Source organism: Mustelus asterias, chromosome 3 (genome assembly GCF_964213995.1).
Source record: "Mustelus asterias chromosome 3, sMusAst1.hap1.1, whole genome shotgun sequence".
Lineage (NCBI taxonomy): Eukaryota > Metazoa > Chordata > Chondrichthyes > Carcharhiniformes > Triakidae > Mustelus > Mustelus asterias.
In genome coordinates, this window is record NC_135803.1 from 131,027,691 (window position 1) to 131,048,285 (window position 20,595).

Here is a 20,595-nt window from a genome sequence, read left to right on the forward strand (position 1 = left end):
TAAAATGTTTTACCTGGCCTATAAGGATAATTGCTCCTAATTATTAGAGTGTTTGTTTTAATCTGTGCTAATACATATTTGTTATTCTTAGAGTTGTCCCCTGGGGTTTCAGAGTAGGGTTTAATCAGGTTGACTAGCATATGCATGCCATGTGGGTGGATGGATTACAGGATGGCTTACAGGGAGCAAAAAGCAGGCAGTTGCTGTTTGAATTTGAAAAGGAGTGGTAGTTTTTTTCCCTCTCTCTCTTTCTGAAAATTGAAGTCTTGGACCTGCTAGAAAATAGGTATCGAGGGGTCTGCAAAAGGCAAGAGGCATTTTCTCTCTGTCTCTCTGTAAATCTGCTGTTTGAAAAGACAGGTGTCTCTCTGTACTTCTGTCCAGAGGAGTTAAAAGGCTCGAGGACAAGCAACCCACGTAAGCCTGTATATCTTGCTAACTGATTCTGAAGAGCCGTTTATGTCTATGGGTTATTGCTGAAATTGGAACTAACAGAAATAGCTAACAGTTAAACCTTGTCATGTTTAAGTGTTTCAATTGTTAAAAGTTATGCTAATTCTTTTTGTTATATTTTAACTGTGTTGTTAATCAAAGTTTGTTTTAATGAAAGCTTCCTACTGGGTCAACAAAATCACACCTGGAGCGAAAAACTTTATGCTCGCACTAATGCCAAAATCAAGAGAAGTTGGGGTCTAGGCTAACTTCATAATATACCTTGGAGTTTTGATCTGGTCCCTAACAATTGGTTAAATGAGTGGGCAAAGATCTGCAAATGGAGTATAATGTGCACAAATGTGATATTGTCCATTTTGACAGGAAGAATAAAAAATAAGCTTATTATCTAAATGGTGAGAGATTGCAGAGCTCTGAAATGCAGAGGGTGTCTTAGTGCATGTATCAGAAAAGGTTAGTATGCAGGTACAGCAAGTAATTAGGAAATATAATAGAATGTTGTTGTTTATTGTGAGGGATATTGATTACAAAGTAAGGAGGTTTTGCTTCAGTTGTACAGGGTATTGATAAGGCCACATCTGGAGGCGGCATGGTGGCACAGTGGTTAGAACTGCTGCCTCACAGCTCCAGGGACCCGGGTTCAATTCCGGCCTTGGGTCACTGTCTGTGCGGAGTTTGCACATTCTCCCCATGTCTGCGTGGGTTTTCTCCGGGTGCTCCGGTTTCCTCCCACAGTCCAAAGATGTGCAGGTTAAGTGCATTGGCCATGCTAAATTCTCCCTCGGTGTACCCGAACAGGCTTCGTCGGAGCGTGGCGACTAGGGGATTTTCGCAGTAACTTCACTGCAGTGTTAATGTAAGCCTGCTTGTGACTAATAAATAAACTTTACTTTTACCCTGGTATTGGTCTCCTTATTCAATGAAAGATGTAGATGCATTAGAAACAGTGCAGAGATGATTTACTAGACTAATACCAAGAAAGGGGAGGTTGTCTTATGAAGAATCATTGAAGAGGTTAGGTTGTATCCACTAGAGTTTAGAAGGGCAAGAGGCAACTTGAATAAAATCCTTAAGATCCTGATCGGTTCAAGGTGGATGTGGAGAGGACGTGTATGCTTGTCGAAAATCTAGAAGCAGGGGTCACCGTTTAAAAATAAGGAGCCATTTAAGTCAGAGATGAGAAGAATTTTTTCTCAGGGCTTGTGAGTCTCTGGAATTCTCTTCCTCAAAAGGCAGTCGAAGCAGAGTCTCTGAATATTTTTAAGGCAGAGAAAGATAGATTCTTGATTAATAAAGGGGTGAAAGGTTATTGGGGGTAAACAGGAACTTGGGGTTGAGGTTACAATTAGATCAGCCATGATCTTATTGGATGGCAGAGCAGGCTCAAGGGACCGAGTGGCCTAGTCCTGCTCCTAATTCATATGTTCCGAGCATGGATATGATGTTGACTGAGTAACAGGAAACAGAGAGTAATGGTGAAAGGTTGTTTTTAGAATGGAGGATGGTATGGCTATCAGCTTTTAAGGATGGGGTCTTCACTTTTAAAGGCACATGAATCCAGATGGCAAGAAGTTAACTGCCTGATTCTCATTTAATGTCACTGTGGCTCCTGGGAATAGTGTGACATGGTTGCCACCGACTTTCCAGCTGGTGGAGGGAGCCACCACCAGAGCCATTAAATTCAGCTCAGTATTTCATGATTTGTTCTGGTGATGGAGCAGTGGCAAAGAGTGGAATATTCTGCTCTGAAGTCTAAGTGCTGTGGCAGGTGGGAAAGTTAGCGCAGCTCCCACTGGCCAACAGGGTGGGTTGCCATGCCAGATCATCCATTTTTCACCTCATTATGCAGGCATAAATAAGTAGCACATCATAGCAGACTGGGATTCATCCAACCCGCCATCACCTCATCCGGTCATCCAGTCACAGTTCCAGGCACCATATTAAAATGGCATCTGTGCACACATTCAATTGTTGCAACACAGGACCTGTTGTGGAAAGTGATGGCCCCGGAAGAGACAAGTGCTGTGCATTGAAATTCAGCAACAACTGCCTGCAGTGACCCCTCCAGGCAATCGAGGACCAGCGGGAAGTTCTCTTCCCCCCCATTTAAAGAGCAGGAGGTCCAGCAATCACACCACCAAGGCTTAGAGGGAGGTTACCAGTGCAGAAAGCGCCTGTGGACCTCAGAAGAGGACTGCCCTCCAGTGCAGGAGGGTAAGTCAATCTTCTCCTCACACTCAACTCACACTCTCAAAAGGTCACATTCGCAGGGCTGCAGTCCACAGGGATTTCACACATCACAAGTACATTACCACTGATTTTCTCACACACAGTTTTACATTTTCATCTTGTGTCGCATCCTGGACAGGTCATGTCTTCAGCCATTACACAGGTCCACTCAACACTTACAGAAGGCATGTATGCTTATCATCTGCATTGGTACCTGTCCTGCTCAGTCTGTCCATCTGTCTTTATGCAGGTGAAGATCACCCACAACACCAGGGAGAGATCCCAGACAGGAGGATGCCAGAGCTCAGACCACTCACCACCTCTGAGAAGCAGGGAGCAGAGCGAGACAGCAAGGATTGAGACCATTCCTATGCCAAAGTCAAGATCAGCATGTCCCAACAAGCCAATGAGGGTCCATCCAGTAGTCTTCTCCACCCTCTGAAACTGAACGCTCTTTAATGTGGGTGAATCTCTAACTAATCACTAGTTATCTCTACCCCCTATTACAGCCACCAGCAAAAAAAAAACATGAAGGCACACAGCCAGCCAGTCCATCAGCCCTAGCCCATCTCGGATGAGGATCCTGAAGATCCACGAGATGTAAAGACATCACTGCGTTCACATGAACTCTCCACCAGCACAGAGACACACACCTCAGTGGGACTTAGTTTTAGAGCAGGCTTGAGATCATCATCTGGTGAACACAGCATAGATTTGGGTCCAGAGTAGGTGGAAGCAGTTAGCCGAGGTGACAGACACCCAGGGGACTGCTAAAGGGCAGGCTCCTGCTAAGTCCAAGTCCAATAACAAGCCACTAGAATCAACCCTCAGAAAGATACTGGAGCTTCAAAGACAGGCAGGGGTATAGCAGGCAAGGTAAGAAATCTAGTCGTAATTGGGGATAGTATAGTTAGGGGCATTGACACTGTTCTCTGGGATCAAGAATCCCAAAGGTTGCGTTGCCTGCCTGGTGCTTGGGTTTGGGATATCTCATCTGGGCTGCAGAGGAACTTGGAGTGGGAGGGTATAGACCCAGTTGTCTTGGTCCACGTAGGTACCAATGACATTGGTAGAATAGGAACAACGGTTTTGCTGAGGGAGTATGAACAGCTAGGAGCTAAATTAAAAAGCAGAACCAAAAAGGTAATAATCTCTGGATTACTACCTGAGCCACGAGCTAATTGGCAAAGGGTCAATACGATTAAGGAGGTAAATGCGTGGCTCAAAGATTGGTGTGGGAGGAATGGGTTTGAATTCGTGGGACATTGGCACCAGTATTGTGGAAGAGGGGACCTATTCCAATGGGACTGTCTTCATCTGAATTGTGCTGGGACTAGAGTCCTGGCGAATCATATAGCTAGGGCTTTAAACTAAATAGTGGAGGGGGGAGGGTTCAGTTGTATGGAGAAATATAAAATCAAAGTTAAAGGAGAGGAACTTGGAGTGGGAAGTGCAGATTAATGGAGCTGAGGGCTCTGGAGAGGTTAGTAAAGTTTCCAGACCACGTAATAGAACAGAGAGTATAGAAGGTGACAGGAATCTAATCTCAGGCAGAGCAAAAAAGGTGACAAGTTTGAGAAGGGAGGTGGTCAATGCAGGACTGTGGATGCTGTACCTAAATGCACGCAGTATACGGAACAAGGCAAATGAGCTTGTTGCGCACATTGAAATTGTCCGGTACAATGTTGTGGGCATCACAGAGACGTGGCTGCAAGCGGATCAGAGTTGGGATTTAAATATCTAAGGATATGTGTCCTATCGGAAGGACAGGCAGATGGGCAAAGTGAGCAGGGTTGCATTGTTAGTAAAGAATGAAGTTAAACCAATAGCAAGAAGTAATATAGGATCAGAAAGCATAGAATCTCTGTGGATAGAGTTGAGGAATTGCAAAAGTAAAAAGACCCTGATGGGAGTTATGTACAGGCCCTGTAGCAGTCGTCAGGATGTGGGGCAGAAAATAAATCAGGAGCTCGAAAAGACATATAAAAAAGGCAATATTACAATAATCATTGGGGACTTCAATATGCAGATGGACTGGGAAAATCAGGTAGGTAGTGGATCCCAAGAAATGGAATTTGTGGAATGTCTAAAGATGGCTTTTTGGACAGCTTGTGACAGAGCCTACTAGGGAACAGGCAATTCTGGATTTGGTGATGTGTAATGAGGCAGATTTGATTTGGGAACTTAAGATGAAGAAATCCTTAGGGAGCAGTGACCACAATATGATAGAATTTACCCTGCAGTTTGAGAGGGAGAAGCTGGAATCAGATGTAGCGGTATTACAATTAAATAAAAGTACTACAAAGACATGAGGGAGGAGCTAGCCAGAGTTGATTGGAAAGGGAGCCTAGCAGGGAAGACAGTGGAACAGCAATGGCAGGAGTTTCTGGGAGCTTTCCGGGAGGCACAACAGAAATGCATCCCAAGGAGGAGGAAACATGTTAAGGGGAGGACAAGGCATCCATGGCTGACGAGGGAAGTCAAGGACAGCATAAAAGCAAAAGAAAAAGCATACAAAGTGGCAAGGATTAGTGGGAAGCCAGAGGATTGGAAAGCCTTTAAAAGCGAGCAGAGGACAACTAAAAAAAACAATAAGAGGGAGAAGATGAAATAGGAGTGTAAGCTAGCTAGTAATATAAAAGAAGACAGGAAGAGTTTCTTTCAGTATATAAAAGGTAAGAGAGAGGCAAAAATAGACATTGGACCACTGGAAAATGAGGCTGGAAAAATAATAATAGGAAACAAAGAAATGGCAGAGGAACTGAATAGTTACTTTACATCAGTCTTCACGGTGGAAGACACCAGTGAGATGCCAGGGCTCCAGAAGAGTCAGGGGGCACAGGTGAGTGTAGTGGCCATCACTAAGGAGAAGGTTCTGGGGAGACTGAAAGGTCTGAAGGTGAACAAATCAGCTCGACCAGTTGGACTGCACCCCAGAATTCTAAATGAGATAGCTGAGGAAATTGTGGAGGCATTGGTGGTGATCTTTCAGGGATCACTGGAGGCAGGGACGGTACCAGAGGACTGGAAAGTAGCTAATGTAACACCGCTGTTTAAGAAGGGAGGGAGGCAACAGACAGGAAATTATAGGCCAGTTAGCCTGACTTCGGTCATTGGCAAGATTTTAGAATCCATTATTAAAGATGAAATCGCAGAGTACTTGGAAGTGCATGATAAAGTAGGACTGAGTCAGCATGGCTTTGTCAAGGGGAGGTCATGTCTGACAAATCTGCTGGAGTTCTTTGAGGAGGTAACAAGGAAGTTAGATAAAGGAGAACCAGTGGACATGATTTATTTAGATTTCCAGAAGGCCCCTGACAAGGTGCCGCATAGGAGACTGTTAAATAAGTTTAGAGCCCATGGTGTTATGGGTAAGATCCTGGCATGGATAGAGTATTGGCTGACTGGCAGAAGGCAGAGAGTGGGGATAAAGGGGTCTTTTTCAGGATGGCAGCCGGTGACTAGTGGCGTGCCTCAGGGGTCAGTGCTGGGACCACAACTTTTCACAATATACATGAACGATTTGGAGGAAGGAACCGAAGACACTGTTGCTAAATTTGCAGATGATACAAAGATATGTGGAGGGACAGGTAGTATTGAGGAAGCAGGGGGGCTGCAGAAAGACTTGGACAGGTTAGGAGAGTGGGCAAAGAAGTGGCAGATGGAATACAATGTGGAAAACTGTGAGACTATGCACTTTGGAAGGAGGAATGGAGGCATAGACTATTTTCTGAATGGGAAAATGCTTAGGAAATCAGAAACACAAAGGGACTTGGTAGTCCTTGTTCAAGATTCTCTTAAGGTTAACGTGCAGGTTCAGTCAGCAGTTAGGAAGGCAAATGCAATGTTAGCATTCATGTCGAGAGTGCTAGAATACAAGAGCAGGGATGTACTTCTGAGGCTGTATAAGGTTCTGGTCAGACCCCGTTTGGAGTATTGTGAGCAGTTTTGGGCCCCATATCTAAGGAAGTATGTGCTGGCCTTGGAAAGAGTTGAGAGGAGGTTCACAAGAATGATCCCTGGAATGAAGAGCTTGTCGTATGAGGAACGGTTGAGGACTCTGGGTCTGTACTCATTGGAGTTTAGAAAGATGAGGTGGGATCTTATTGAAACTTACAGGATACTGCGAGGTCTGGATAGAGTGGATGTGGTGAGGATGTTTCCACTAGTAGGAAAAACTAGAACCAGAGGGCACAACCTCAGGCTAAAGGGACAATCTTTAAAACAGAGATGAGGAGGAATTTCTTCAGCCAGAGAGTAGTGAATCTGTGGAACTCTTTGCTGTAGAAGGCTGTGGAGGCCAGGTCATTGAGTGTCTTTAAGACAGAGATAGATAAGTTCTTGATTAATAAGGGGATCAGGGGTTATGGGGAAAAGGTAGGAGAATGGGGATGAGAAAAATATCAGCCATGATTGAATGGCGGAGCAGATTCCTTGGGCCGACTGACCTAATTCTGCTCCTATATCTTATGGTCTTATGGTTGTCAGAGGCCGTCAGCAGATTAGAATGGAGGATAAAGAAGTCCATCCACATTCAGTCTGATGTTGTGGCGCCAACATGCAAGCGTATCAAGGTCATCACTGGAAGGGTGACATCTGCCATGGAAAAACCTGGTTTGTGCCAAATATGCACTCAGACCTGCACACCATCACTATAGCCATGAATGGAATCCATCAGTGGCTATGCGGGAAGGGGTTGGGGCACCTCAATCTCCATCCAGGAGTCCCTTTACCTCAAGGAGTCAGGGAGAAGGCCATCAGACAATCACAGGGAAAAGAAGCATCAGCTGGACACCCTGGGGCACTCCACCAAGGACTCTCAAGGGATATAGAGCAACTCCAAGCCCCTCTGCCTATGACCACAGCATCTTCAGCTGCTCAGGCTGAGGAGACTGTACCTTCCCCAGAGCAGGAGGCCCAAAGCAGGCCAAATCCCTCAAGCCTCCAGAGGACGCCCGCCAAGGTCACTGAAAGTCTCATCAATCTGATGTAATGCTCCAAGGTCAAACATGCAACAGATGCCCTCCCTCCCGATTCCCACCCTGGCGTGATTCTGTTAAGGTAGGTGTTTAATGAGCATTGATGAGATGCAAAGAAAATACCCAAAATAGTGCGTGGGGCAATTTGACCCACCATGAAAGTCAGAAGGGGAAAATTTCAATCCATGCTTCCAACGACGCAAAACCTTTGGCCGCACTCTGAGGGTGGGATTTTCTGACCGCGCTCTCCCCTAGGCTGGAAAATCCTGCCCAAGAGCAACTGACCATTACATCATCCATGTCCCACCTGCTACAACTCCCGTGATGGACGGGACGGCAAAATTCCGGCCTGAATCTTCAAGTCCAGTCTGCAATAATGCCCCCAGTTGGCAGGACCAGAAAATTGCACCCAAAATGTAAACAAACAAAATTTTACCCAACGGTGACTCAAAATCTGACATGACTTATATTATATCACAAATAAAAAACTTTAAATATAAATGCTGCATTACGTCAATGTTATTTGAAAACAATGCTTCTGTTCTTTCCTTATACATATACTCCATAAATGGAGTTTTCATTAAAACAAATAATGCCTGTAATCTTTTAGTAATGATGCAATGAAATAGTGCTTCACAATAAAGTTTTCAACTATTATATGTTGTTACATGGGTGGGATTTTATGGCCTCGCTCATCCCAAAACTGCAGAATCCCGCCCGATGTCAATGGACCTTCTCATTGTTCGCCCCTCGCCCGCTCTGATTCCCATGGTGGCCGGGGCAGTAGAATTCCGGCCAAAGTGTCAACTTAAGTCATAGTTTGCTACTTTCCACTAATTGAAATTGAAGCTGAAAAATTAGAGAAAAAAGGTACCAACCTGAACTTTGACTTAGAAATTCGGAGACTGTAATGTAAAAAAAATCAGGAAAAAAATTAACAAATACATTTCTGAATTAATTTGAGAGCTGCATAAGCTGTGAAATAAGACTATACACTGAACATATTCTTCTGTTGTTTTGTACTGATTTTACAAAATATTGCATGTGCGCACTGAATGACTACTAAATTGAAAGGGTAAGGCACCAGTAGCACTTATGTCAGGGTCATAACACTGGAGAAAATCCAAAAATGGAACAGATTGTTGGTGCAGTTTAGTGAAATAAGCATGTTTTCCTTCTACATTAATGATCTGAAACTGGTCATCAGCTGATTATATTGAATCAATTTAGTTATCATGAATGTTAAAATCATTTAAAACACAAGTTCCAAACGGGGGATGCACAATGACAATCCAGTTGTGCCACTTCCCTTGAGATTAGTTAATTAATATTATTCATGTTCCTTTTCAGGCTTAAGCTTGACAGAAATTTGTAGAAATTTGTGTGGCTGCAACCCAACAGCTCATAATTGAAGAGATGAAGCCAATTAAAGATGAGTATAGTGATTTTAAAAATGCCTTGGCTGGTAAATAGTAAATGTGAAATATGTTAAATGGAAGAAGCAGTGGTTGTTGTGAAGAATGGAAACTTTGCAAAAAATTAACTAGTACTTTCTGCAATTTCATTTATTTTAGGAAGTATTGAATTGAAGAGTCAGCTCGAGAATCTGTTGGCAAGTGGCAGAATCACAAAGCCTCCAACCGTCTGTTTGATAGCTGGCATGCTAGATGAGGTAGTTTGCTACCTCATCAGCTCTTTTTACCCCAGTCAGCTCTTCCTTCTCAAAGGGGAGAGCAGCCTATGGTCATCTAGGTCTATGGCAAATTTGGTACAAAATACTTAATTGTGGTCATTCATTCTCTCATACAGTTTCATTTGCACCTATCCAAATGAGTAAATCTGACACAAATACTGTAAAATTGTGCTAGGTTTTCATTTTAAAATGTTTGCGACAATACTGGCTTCCTCTACCTAAAACACTTAACCTGTTCCCCAAATTGGTTCCTGTGAACCTTGTTCAGTTAATTATTTTAACCCAGATATTTTATAGTTATGAAAATCAACATTATTGTTGTTGTCCTCCAAGTATAGTTTGACATTCTTGAGGAGCTTTCAGATAGCCACTCCTCAGGCATGAATCCAATGTCAACACATTATTCAACACTACTCAGGTCGAAATAGTAAAGGAATAAATTAGCGTTTTAAGTTCCATTTTATTGGCAACTGCTTATGGTTTTGTTTCTCTAGAAACAAATTCGTAAAATAATTATTTTTAGATGATAAGAGCTAAACTTAGGCCAGAAAGGTGTCATGGTCAGCTGAGATGTAGTGGGAGAGCCACTGGATACCTAGAACAAACAAACATATTAGAAAGCTGTCCTATGCCTTTCATTTAATTTTGAGGAATTAAGATGCTTGCTAAAATATGTAGCTCGTTAATGTGTGGCAGTAGAATAGAAGTTACTTCAGTGAATAATACCATGGTTCATTAGTCTGATAAGGAATTAGAACAGATAAACTGGTTAGTCTTCATGAACTGCTCATTAATAACCAACACAAACAATGAAATATCCGAGCATGATACTTGAGGAAGTTAAGGAACTGCGGAGAACAGCCTAGCGTGATAGAAGGAAAGGATGATGTAAGGTCTTGGGTTGGTTGATAAAGAACAGAAAGTACATATGAAGGCACAAGAAGCTTTTAACAGGTGAATAACATTAAAGACTGGCTTTTTAACCCAAGGTTTTGACAAAGAAATCAACATTTTATAGAGTATTTCACAATGAGGTTAATTTTTGCAGGGCAAAAAGGCCTTGTCAATAATTCATCCAGGCCCACCCTTGAAAAAGAGTGAGAGACTTTGGGAAATAAGAGACTTTGGGAAGCCTCAGTGTAATAGGCAGTGGAGAGAAACTCCTGAGGGTAGATCCATGCCAATATTGTTGTTTAATTTGAGAAGTCATGAAGAAGTTGTAGATTTAGAATGAAAGAGACAGTGTGTGTGACAGAGATAGAGACTGAGAGTGTGTCTGTGTGTGAGTGTGTGTTTGAGATTTAGAATTTGTAGCCTAGATTTATCTACATAAGGTTCATCAGTAACTTCATTTTGGCTAATTTGATATGATTATTATATGCAACTGGCAAAGTCCTGGGTTCTTCAAAGCAAAGAAAATGACAAAACAATGTCATGCTACTTGTCATTCTCTCCTCAGTTGAATTAGTGTATGTACCCAGTTTGCATTAAAATATGCATTCACTGATCTCCTTATAATCTCCTATTGAAGAGCATTCATGCTATGCTTAATATACACACAACCACTCAAGTTAAAAGGCTCAATTATTAACGTATAACTCGCCAAACAAAACCTGGGCCCTACATTTCACAGCTATCCTGAAACACAGGCTGAAATTGATTGTAAAAAAAGAGATTTCAGCTTTTAGTTGTACATCAAATGTATTATTTTATTAAATGTAAAATGCATGTGTGTGTGGCTGAACTGGTATACGTGTACACTTTAATTGTATCATTATCTGTATGAATTATTTTCTGTGTATATCTGTCCGTATTTTATGTCTTTGTATCCACATCTATGTATTTTTGTGTCAATGTGAGCATTTGTTTCTGTTCAGATCTCTATATGTATGTTTTTCTCCCGCTGTGCATGTATGCAATTCGACGCCTCTATATTTTACTGTGTATTTGTAGCTGTCTATGTTATGTTTATGATTTGTGTTTATAATTTATGTCTATTCCTGTGCTTGTTGATATCTGTTCAGTGCATCTGTGTACATATCAGTGTGGGTCTGTGTTAAGATGGCTTTACTCACCATAATGATCCACAGCATGTTCCACTGTCACCCTCTCCACCTCCAGCATTCTCTGCGTTATCAGATTCCGTTTCACCAATCTGCAGATTTGCTATTGTAAGAGGTTAAAATATAAATAAATCAATTATTTACTTAATTTTCCATGTCACAATTGTCTGAAATATAAGTTTTCTTGAATATGAACATTAAAGACAAAAATCAAAACCATGACCATGATTACTTAATAACTTAATAAATGTGGTGGAGATTCTCAATGGAGAACATAACCCTTCACGATCAAACAATAAAATAATCTTTAAAAAGGTAACATTACAGCTGAAGTAGCAGTTGTAATAACATACCAGAATTACCTTGGAATACCATGGGTCTAAAACTATCAGTGATTGTTTTTAATCCCTTGTAGATTTAATTCTAGGATGATTTGGAAAAGTGTAATTTATACCTACAAAGAATGATTATGTATTCAAAACTTGCTATTTGAATTAACTTTACAGATTAATTGCTCTGCAGAATATCAACTGAATTAATGATAGAATATAAAATTTTGAATCTTTTTGAAGATTCGACAGTATTCACTTAAAGTTAACTCAAGATATATTTGGTGATCCTGCATTGCCAGTGGGAAGCCATATTCAAAGGGAGTGGGAAACCTAGATGCAATTACAACATTTTAACACATACTTCCATAGAGCGCAGCTCCCAGCTGGGAGCATGTAATTTTTGAATTTACATTTCAAAAACAACTTTGTAAATTTTAAAAATAACAAATGGGAAATCACATAGATTTCCTTGCCTATGTTTCTGAATTGTGTCCCCTATACAAACTTCTTGAATCTACCTTTAAGCAGCAGAAAAAATATTCAAATGAATATTAACATCAGATGTGATGGATTTCTTTCATTTAATACACTGGTCTGTGCTTGTGACAAGGTCACAAATGTTGAGCTCAAATTCTTCTCAGCTTGTAACAATACATAAATGTAAGTTGTTAGGAGTGAAAAATATTTTTGTTGGGCATCAGTTAATCATTCAAACCTTCTCTCCACCTTGTGGGTGGAATGTGCTCAATATTTCAGAAAAGAGATGGATGTTGAACAAGAATTGGCTGAGTGAACTGGAAACAGCAAAGGTTACGGGCTCCAACAACACTCAAGAAGCCCGACACTGTTCAAGGACTAAAATGTCCGATGGACAAGCATTCCATTCACAAGCCCCACCATTGGTGCACCGTGATGTCTAGCAGTAATTTGCCAAGGTTTCTTCAATAGGCCTAGGTCATTTAAAAGGACATGGGTAGCAGGCACATGGAACGTCACCACTTCTAAGTTTCTCCCTCCAAGTCACACACCATTCACTTGAAAATATATTACCGTTTCTTTATCATCCCTGGGTCAAAACCCTAGAATTCCATACCTAACATTACTGTGGGGGTAACTACACCACACAGACTGTAGCAGTTCAACAATGCCTTCTCAAGGACAATTTGGGATGGGCAATAAATGTTGAGCTTAATGCCAATATCTCATAAGAACATAAGAACATAAGAAATAGGAGCAGGAGTAGGCCATCTGGCCCTTCGAGCCTGCCCCGCCATTCAACAAGATCATGGCTGATCTGAAGCGAATCAGTTCCACTTACCCGCCTGCTCCCCATATCCCCTAATTCCCTTATCGATCAGAAAACTATCTACCCGTGATTTAAACATATTCAACGAGGAAGCCTCCACCACTTCAATGGGCAGAGAATTCCAGAGATTCACTACCCTCTGAGAGAAGAAGTTCCCCCTCAACTCTGTTCTGAACCGGCCCCCCCTTATTTTGAGGCTGTGCCCTCTAGTTCTGGTTTCCCTTCTAAGTGGAAAGAATCTCTCCACCTCTACCCTATCCAGCCCCTTCATTATCTTATATGTCTCTATAAGATCACCCCTCATCCTTCTAAACTCCAACGAGTACAGACCCAATCTGTTTAATCTCTCCTCATAAGCTAGACCCCTCATCTCCGGTATCAACCTGGTGAACCTTCTCTGCACTCCCTCCAAGGCCAATATATCCTTTCGCAAATAAGGGGACCAAAACTGCACACAGTACTCCAGTTGCGGCCTCACCAGTGCCTTGTACAGTTGCAGCAAGACCTCCCTGCTTTTATATTCTATCCCCCTCGCGATAAAGGCTAACATTCCATTCACCTTCTTGATCAGCTGCTGCACCTGCAGACTGAGATTTTGCGATTCGTGCACAAGGACCCCCAGGTCCCTCTGCACAGTCGCACGATGTAATTTTTCTCCATTTAAATAATATTCCAATTTACTATTATTTCTTCCAAAGTGGATAACCTCACATTTGCTAACGTTATATTCCATCTGCCAGATCCTCGCCCACTCGCTCAGCCTATCCAAATCTCTCTGCAGACTTTCCGCGTCCTCCACGCAATTCGCTTTCCCACCCACCTTCGTGTCATCAGCAAACTTGAATACCCTACATTCAGTCCCCTCCTCCAGATCATCTATGTAAATGGTAAACAATTGAGGCCCCAGCACCGATCCCTGTGGCACGCCACTGGTCACCAACTGCCAACCAGAAAAGCACCCATTTATCCCAACTCTCGGCTTCCTGTTAGATAGCCAATCCCCAATCCACGCCAACACCTTACCCCTAACTCCGTGTACCCCATCATAAAAGAAAAACAAATGAATGATAAAAATCGAAGCTGTCAGAGTTGGTAACTGCAATGCATGATTGCTTTTGACCCAGTCAAAGAAGCTACAGGACACAATGGGCATCTTAATGTGTTATTCATAAGGGACCCATAGGAAGCAGAACCTGTAATACCTCCTCTCCACCTCATGGGTGGAATGTGCTCAATATTTCAGAAAAGAGATGGATATTGATCAAGAAATGGCTGAGTGAACTGGAAACAGCAAAGACTGTGGGCTCCAAAAACACTCAAGAAGCTCAACACCCAAAGCAAGTATCATAGGAAAATGAAGTTCAACATGATATAGAAGTCAAGAATGCCTAATGTAAAATTTAGTTTTTTTATTTCAAAGAGAATAAATTCTAGCAAATGAGAAAATACCAAAAACATAAAAATTAGGTAAGTTATTCAGCAGCACTTCAACAGAAATTAATTGGAACATCTTTAAATTAATAATGCTGAAGAGAAATACAAACCACAAGGTCAGAGTGAAAAATGTGACCTAAATGGATCAACAAGCAAATTAAAAGTGAGATAAAGAAAGACATGCAATTATATAGTACCTTTCAAGATCATTGGACGAGTAGGGAGTGTTGAGGATCAGAGGTACCTAGCAGTACTAGTACGTTGAAAGCAGTGTCACAGGTAGACAGAGTGGTGAAGAAGGCGTTTAGCACTATGTTACAGTTGCATAAGTCGTTGGTGAGGCCGCACCTGGAAGTATTGTGTACAGTTTTGGTCACCCTATTACAGGAAAGACATTGATAAACTGGAAAGAATGTAGAGAAGGTTTACGAGGACGTTGCCAGGACTATTGGGCCTGAATTATAGGGAGCAGTTGGCCTGGCGAGGGCTTTATTCTTTGGAATGTAGGAGAATCAGGGGGACCTTATTGAGGTATATAAAATCATGAGGGGCATAGATAAGATGAATACACATTGTCTTTTTCCCAAGGTAGGGGAATTGAAAACTAGAGGGCATTGCCTTAAGGTGAGAGGGGAACGATTTAACAGGGACCTGAGGGGCAATTTCTTCGTGCAGAGGGTGGTGTGCATATGGAATGAGCTGCCAGAGAAATTGGTTGAGGCAGGTTCAATAACAACATTTTAAAAGCATTTGGATAAGTACATAGATGGCGAAGGATTAGAGGAATATGGGCCAAACATGGGCTTTTGGGACAAGCTGGGAGGGCATCATGGTCGGCCAAGACCAGTTGGGCCTGTTTCTGTGTTGTATTGCTTTATGACTCCATGACCATTCAAGATCATTAAGGGGAGGCAGTAGTATGGTGGTATTGTCACTGGACTAGTAATTCAGAGGTCTACGTAATGCTCTGGGGACCCATGTTCAATAGCGAAATTTGAATTCAATAAAAAATCTGGAACTGAAAGTCTGACGGTGACCATGAAACCATTGTCGATTGTCACAAAAGCCCAACTGATTTGCTAATGTCCTTTAGGGATGAAAATCTGTCATTGTTACCTTGTCTCAGACCTACATGTGACTCCAGACCCACAGCAATGTGGTTCACTCTTAAATGCCCTCAGGGATGGGCAACAAATGCTGGTCCAGCCAGCGATATCCACATCCCACGAACAATTTTTTTTTAAATCCCAAAGTGCTATAGGGCTAATGAATAATTTATGAAATATCGTTACTATTGTAATAGAGGTATTGTGAGAGCCAATTTATCAACTGCTAAGTTCCACAAACAGCAATGTGATAACAACCAGGTAAACTTTTTTTTAAGATGTTGATTGAGGGATAAATGTTGGCCAGGACACTGGGGATAATGCCCCTGTTCCTTTTAACAGTGTGCCATGGGATCATTTGTGTCCACCTGAGAGGGCAAGTGTGACTTCAGGTTGAGTTGTCATGAAACTCAAGAGAAAATAAAACTTACCTGAACTGAGAGTTTAGAGTTTGGGAACTATAGTTCCCAGTGGGCCTCGGGACTTCTATGCATAATTCAGCTGGCAAAGGGCTGTACATGCGCAATTGGTATATTTTACGCCTTCACACAGGGAACCGCCCTGTGCGCATGTGCAGTTCATTTCTTCAATGTTTTTAGACTGGGAACTGGCCCTGCGCACTTACTCAGAAAGAGAAAAAGAAGAAAAGTGAAACAGTGCAAAACACAGACCAAGTGACCTGAAGAGGAATGCCATTGCAGAGAAGGTGTCCCAGGGAGCAGGACACGGAGAGAGGTCAGGGAGAAGGTCTCAAATCAAGAAGACGATCCAAACTAGAGTGCGACAAAAAGAGGTCTTAAAAGAAAGCCGCAGGGAGGGACAAAGAACAAAGAACAAAGAACAGCACAGGCAACAGGCCCTTCGGCCCTCCAAGCCTGTGCCGCTCCTTGGTCCAACTAGACCAATCGTTTGTATCCCTCCATTCCCAGGCTGCTCATGTGACTATCAAGGTAAGTCTTAAACAATGTCAGCGTGTCTGCCTCCACCACCCTACTGGGCAGCGCATTCCAGGCCCCCACCACCCTCTGTGTAAAAAACATCCTTCTAATATCTGAGTTATACTTCGCTCCTCTCATCTTGAGCCCGTGACCCCTCGTGATCGTCACCTCCGACCTGGGAAAAAGCTTCCCACCGTTCACCCTATTTATCCCCTTCATAATCTTGTACACCTCTATTAGATCTCCCCTCATTCTCCGTCTTTCCAGGGAGAACAAGCCCAGTTTACCCAATCTCTCCTCATAGCTAAGACCCTCCATACCAGGCAACAGCCTGGTAAACCTTCTCTGCACTCTCTCCAACGCCTCCACATCCTTCTGGTAGTGCGGCGACCAGAACTGGACACAGTACTCTAAATGTGGTCTAACCAGCGTTCTATACAGCTGCATCATCAGACTCCAGCTTTTATACTCTATACCCCGTCCTATAAAGGCAAGCATACCATATGCCTTCTTCACCACCTTCTCCATCTGTGTTGCCACCTTCAAGGATTTGTGGACTTGCACACCTAGGTCCCTCTGTGATTCTATACTCTTGATGGCTCTGCCATTTATTGTATAACTCCTCCCTACATTATTTCTTCCAAAATGCATCACTTCGCATTTATCTGGATTAAATTCCATCTGCCACCTCTCCGCCCAATTTTCCAGCCTATCTATATCCTGCTGTATTGCCCGACAATGCTCATCGCTATCCTCAAGTCCAGCCATCTTTGTGTCATCCGCAAACTTGCTTATAACACCAGTTACACCTTCTTCCAAATCATTTATATATATCACAAATAGCAGAGGTCCCAGTACAGAGCCCTGCGGAACACCACTGGTCACAGACCTCCAGCCGGAAAAAGACCCTTCGACCACTACCCTCTGTCTCCTATGGCCAAGCCAGTTCTCCACCCATCTAGCCACTTCTCCTTGTATCCCATGAGCCTTAACCTTCTTAACCAACCTGCCATGTGGGACTTTGTCAAATGCCTTCCTGAAATCCATACAGACGACATCCACGGCTCTTCCTTCGTCAACTGTTTTTGTCACTTCCTCAAAAAACTCCACCAAATTTGTAAGGCACAACCTCCCTCTTACAAAACCATGCTGTCTGTCACTAATGAGATTGTTCCATTCTAAATGCGCATACATCCTGTCTCTAAGAATCCTCTCCAACAACTTCCCTACCACGGACGTCAAGCTCACCGGCCTATAATTTCCCGGGTTATCCCTGCTACCCTTCTTAAACAACGGGACCACATTTGCTATCCTCCAATCCTCAGGGCCCTCACCTGTGTCCAAAGAAGTGACAAAGATTTCTGTCAGAGGCCCAGCAATTTCATCTGTCCTCTCCCTGAGCAGTCTAGGATAGATGCCATCAGGCCCTGGGGCTTTGTCAGTTTTAATGTTCCCTAAAAAACCTAACACTTCCTCCCTTGTAATGGAGATTCTCTCCAACGGGTCAACACCTCCCTCTGAGACACTCCCGGTTAACACGTCCCTCTCCTTCGTAGATACCGATGCAAAGTATTCATTTAGGATCTCCCCTATTCCCTTGGGTTCTAAGCATAATTCCCCTCCTTTGTCCCTGAGAGGTCCGATTTTCTCCCTGACAACTCTTTTGTTCCTAACGTATGAATAGAATGCCTTAGGATTCTCCTTAATCCTGCCTACCAAGAACATCTCGTGACCTCTTTTTGCCCTTCTAATTCCCCGTTTGAGTTCTTTCCTACTCTCTCTGTATTCCTCCAGAGCTCTATCTGTTTTCAGTTGCCTGGACTTAACGTACGCCTCCCTTTTCATTTTAATCAGATCCTCAATTTCCCTGGTTATCCATGGCTCTCGAATCCTATCTTTCCTTTTTACAGGCACATGCCTATCCTGCAGCCTTATAAATTGTTCCTTAAAAGACCCTCACATGCCAGACGTGGACCTACCTCGAACATCCTCTCCCAAGCAACGTCCACTAATTCCTGCCTAATCTGGCTATAGTTAGCCTTCCCCCAATTTAGCACGCTGCCCGTAGGACAGCACTCATCCTTGTCCATTACTATCCTAAAGTTAACAGAGTTGTGGTCACTATTTGAGGTCAGGGATCAAGAGATAGATCCCAATCACACAAAATTAACAGCAGGAGCAGAGAAAAAGAGAATGCTACGGGGTGCAGGCAAAGCAGGCTTGAAAGACGCCCTGACTACCCAAGAGGGCAGCCAGGTGACTCTGTGCTGCATTTAATAAGGGTGAAGGTACCATTTTGGGTCAAGGCAACACTGAAGGCGAGATTGAAACCCAGAAGATGGATTCTTGTTGAAGCCTTCCAAGTGAGAGCAATTTTTGGAGAGAATTTCAAGCTGAGTTCTTCAAATGTGGGGATTGGAAACACTTGTGAGAAAAAGATTCAGTGAGACCAATTGGTTCAAAGTGTGACAAGTATCTGGATGGGTTGTTGAGAAATCCATTGAATCTGCTTTGGTCATATCTGTCATTAACTTCAGAGTGTTGAGTGTCTGACCATAGTCAGCAGTTGGTTCATATGTACTGCATACTTGCCCTGGATATTAGCTTATAAGATAGGTATGGTATATTGTTTTATCTTTCCAAATTTGAATGTATCTGTAAAGAGATAGTTGGGGTGAAGGAATAGCGAATATTTGAATAATTTAATTTTGTTTGTATTGAGATTTTTCCAAACTTTTTGTCTGGTGTAATATAGTTCACTTTTCTTGTTTACTAAATGCTTTATTCTTTGTGTTAAAAGTTCATCAGCAGACTCCTGTGAACTTAACTCCACAGTTTCTAAATTGAGTTGGGATCTATCAAGCCAGGTTTCACTCTGGGGTTTGACCTGTCCAGTATTATCAGCTGGAAGCGTTACAACCTCATCCGAAAGACAGTGGAGGCGATTCTCCCATCTCACTGTGCTAATCTTTTAGCACAGCGGGCCGGGAGAATCTCACAGCGGCCGATGAGTGGGATTCGCGCATGCATTCCTGTCCCAATAGCGTCTCCCAGCGCCGGATTTCCAGCAGCATCACATCTGCACCGGAAATTGGCGAGGAGCCACATATACTATGCAAATGTTAATTTCAATATAATTTCAATGCCATTAGCGGGCCCGGGACACAGGTCTCTGGGCCCGCTAGCCTCTCCCCCCGCCCTCAAGGGGGCACCTTGGCACTGCCCATTGGGCACGGGGTGGAGCTTGATGGGAGCGATTGGTGGTGGGGGTGGCGGGGGGGGGGGGGGCGCCTGCTGCCACTCTGCAGACAGGATTGGTGGGGGAAGGAGGGAGGCCAGCAATTGGGATGGGCTGGCTGGGGGGGCGGTCAGTCCGCTGGGTGGGTCGGCACTCCGGGGCGGATGAGGTCAGGACTGCAGGGAGGTGGGGTCAGGACTGCGGGGGGGTAGGGGGGGGGCAGCACCGTCAGCAGGTGGGGGCTGGAAATCTGGCCGGGCCGTGGGGAGGGGTTCAGGGCTGGCCCTGGCCTGGGAATGGTCGGGGGCCAATGATTGGGCTGGGTTTTGGTGGGGGGGGGGGGGGGGGGGGGGGGGGTGCGGAGGGCCGGCATTGTGAGGATCACGTGGCTGGCCAGTGATTGAGGAGGCCGGCAGTGCAGGATTACTGCGCATGCGCAAATCCTGGCGCTGACAGATCGGCGCATATGCAGTGGGCTGCTCAGCGTGCTGATTTCAGCCTCTCCAGCGGGGATAGGCCCCACCCACTGTTTTATAATGATATACACGCGAGTGACCTCTGCAGTGCACAGAGTGTGGGAGATTCTTCTCTGAACTCCCATTGAATAAACCAGCGTGAATTACTCCAGTTTCCATGCAAATTTGACACTTAAAATGTTTTTGGGAGAATTCCAGCCAGCATGTCCAAAAGTGCAACACTCCCACAGTATTGCAGTGGAGTGTCAGCCTTGATTTCTGTGCTCAAACCCTAGAGTGGGACTTGAACCAACAACCTTGTGACTCAGAGGAGAGAGTGCTATCAACTGAGCAATGGGTAACGGAGGA

General features: G+C 43.6%; 1 protein-coding gene across 1 annotated transcript in view; it reads right to left on the reverse strand.

The window, feature by feature from the left end:
- cacna1db (calcium channel, voltage-dependent, L type, alpha 1D subunit, b) overlaps positions 1–20,595 on the reverse strand; it is a 335,919-nt gene that overhangs the window by 240,535 nt on the left and 74,789 nt on the right. Inside the window, exons 7-8 of the mRNA XM_078209623.1 lie at positions 11,430–11,520; positions 8,540–8,566 (exon numbers count right to left, since the gene is read on the reverse strand). Coding sequence (XP_078065749.1) covers positions 8,540–8,566; positions 11,430–11,520 — 118 coding nt within the window. The remainder of the gene's footprint in view (positions 1–8,539; positions 8,567–11,429; positions 11,521–20,595) is intronic.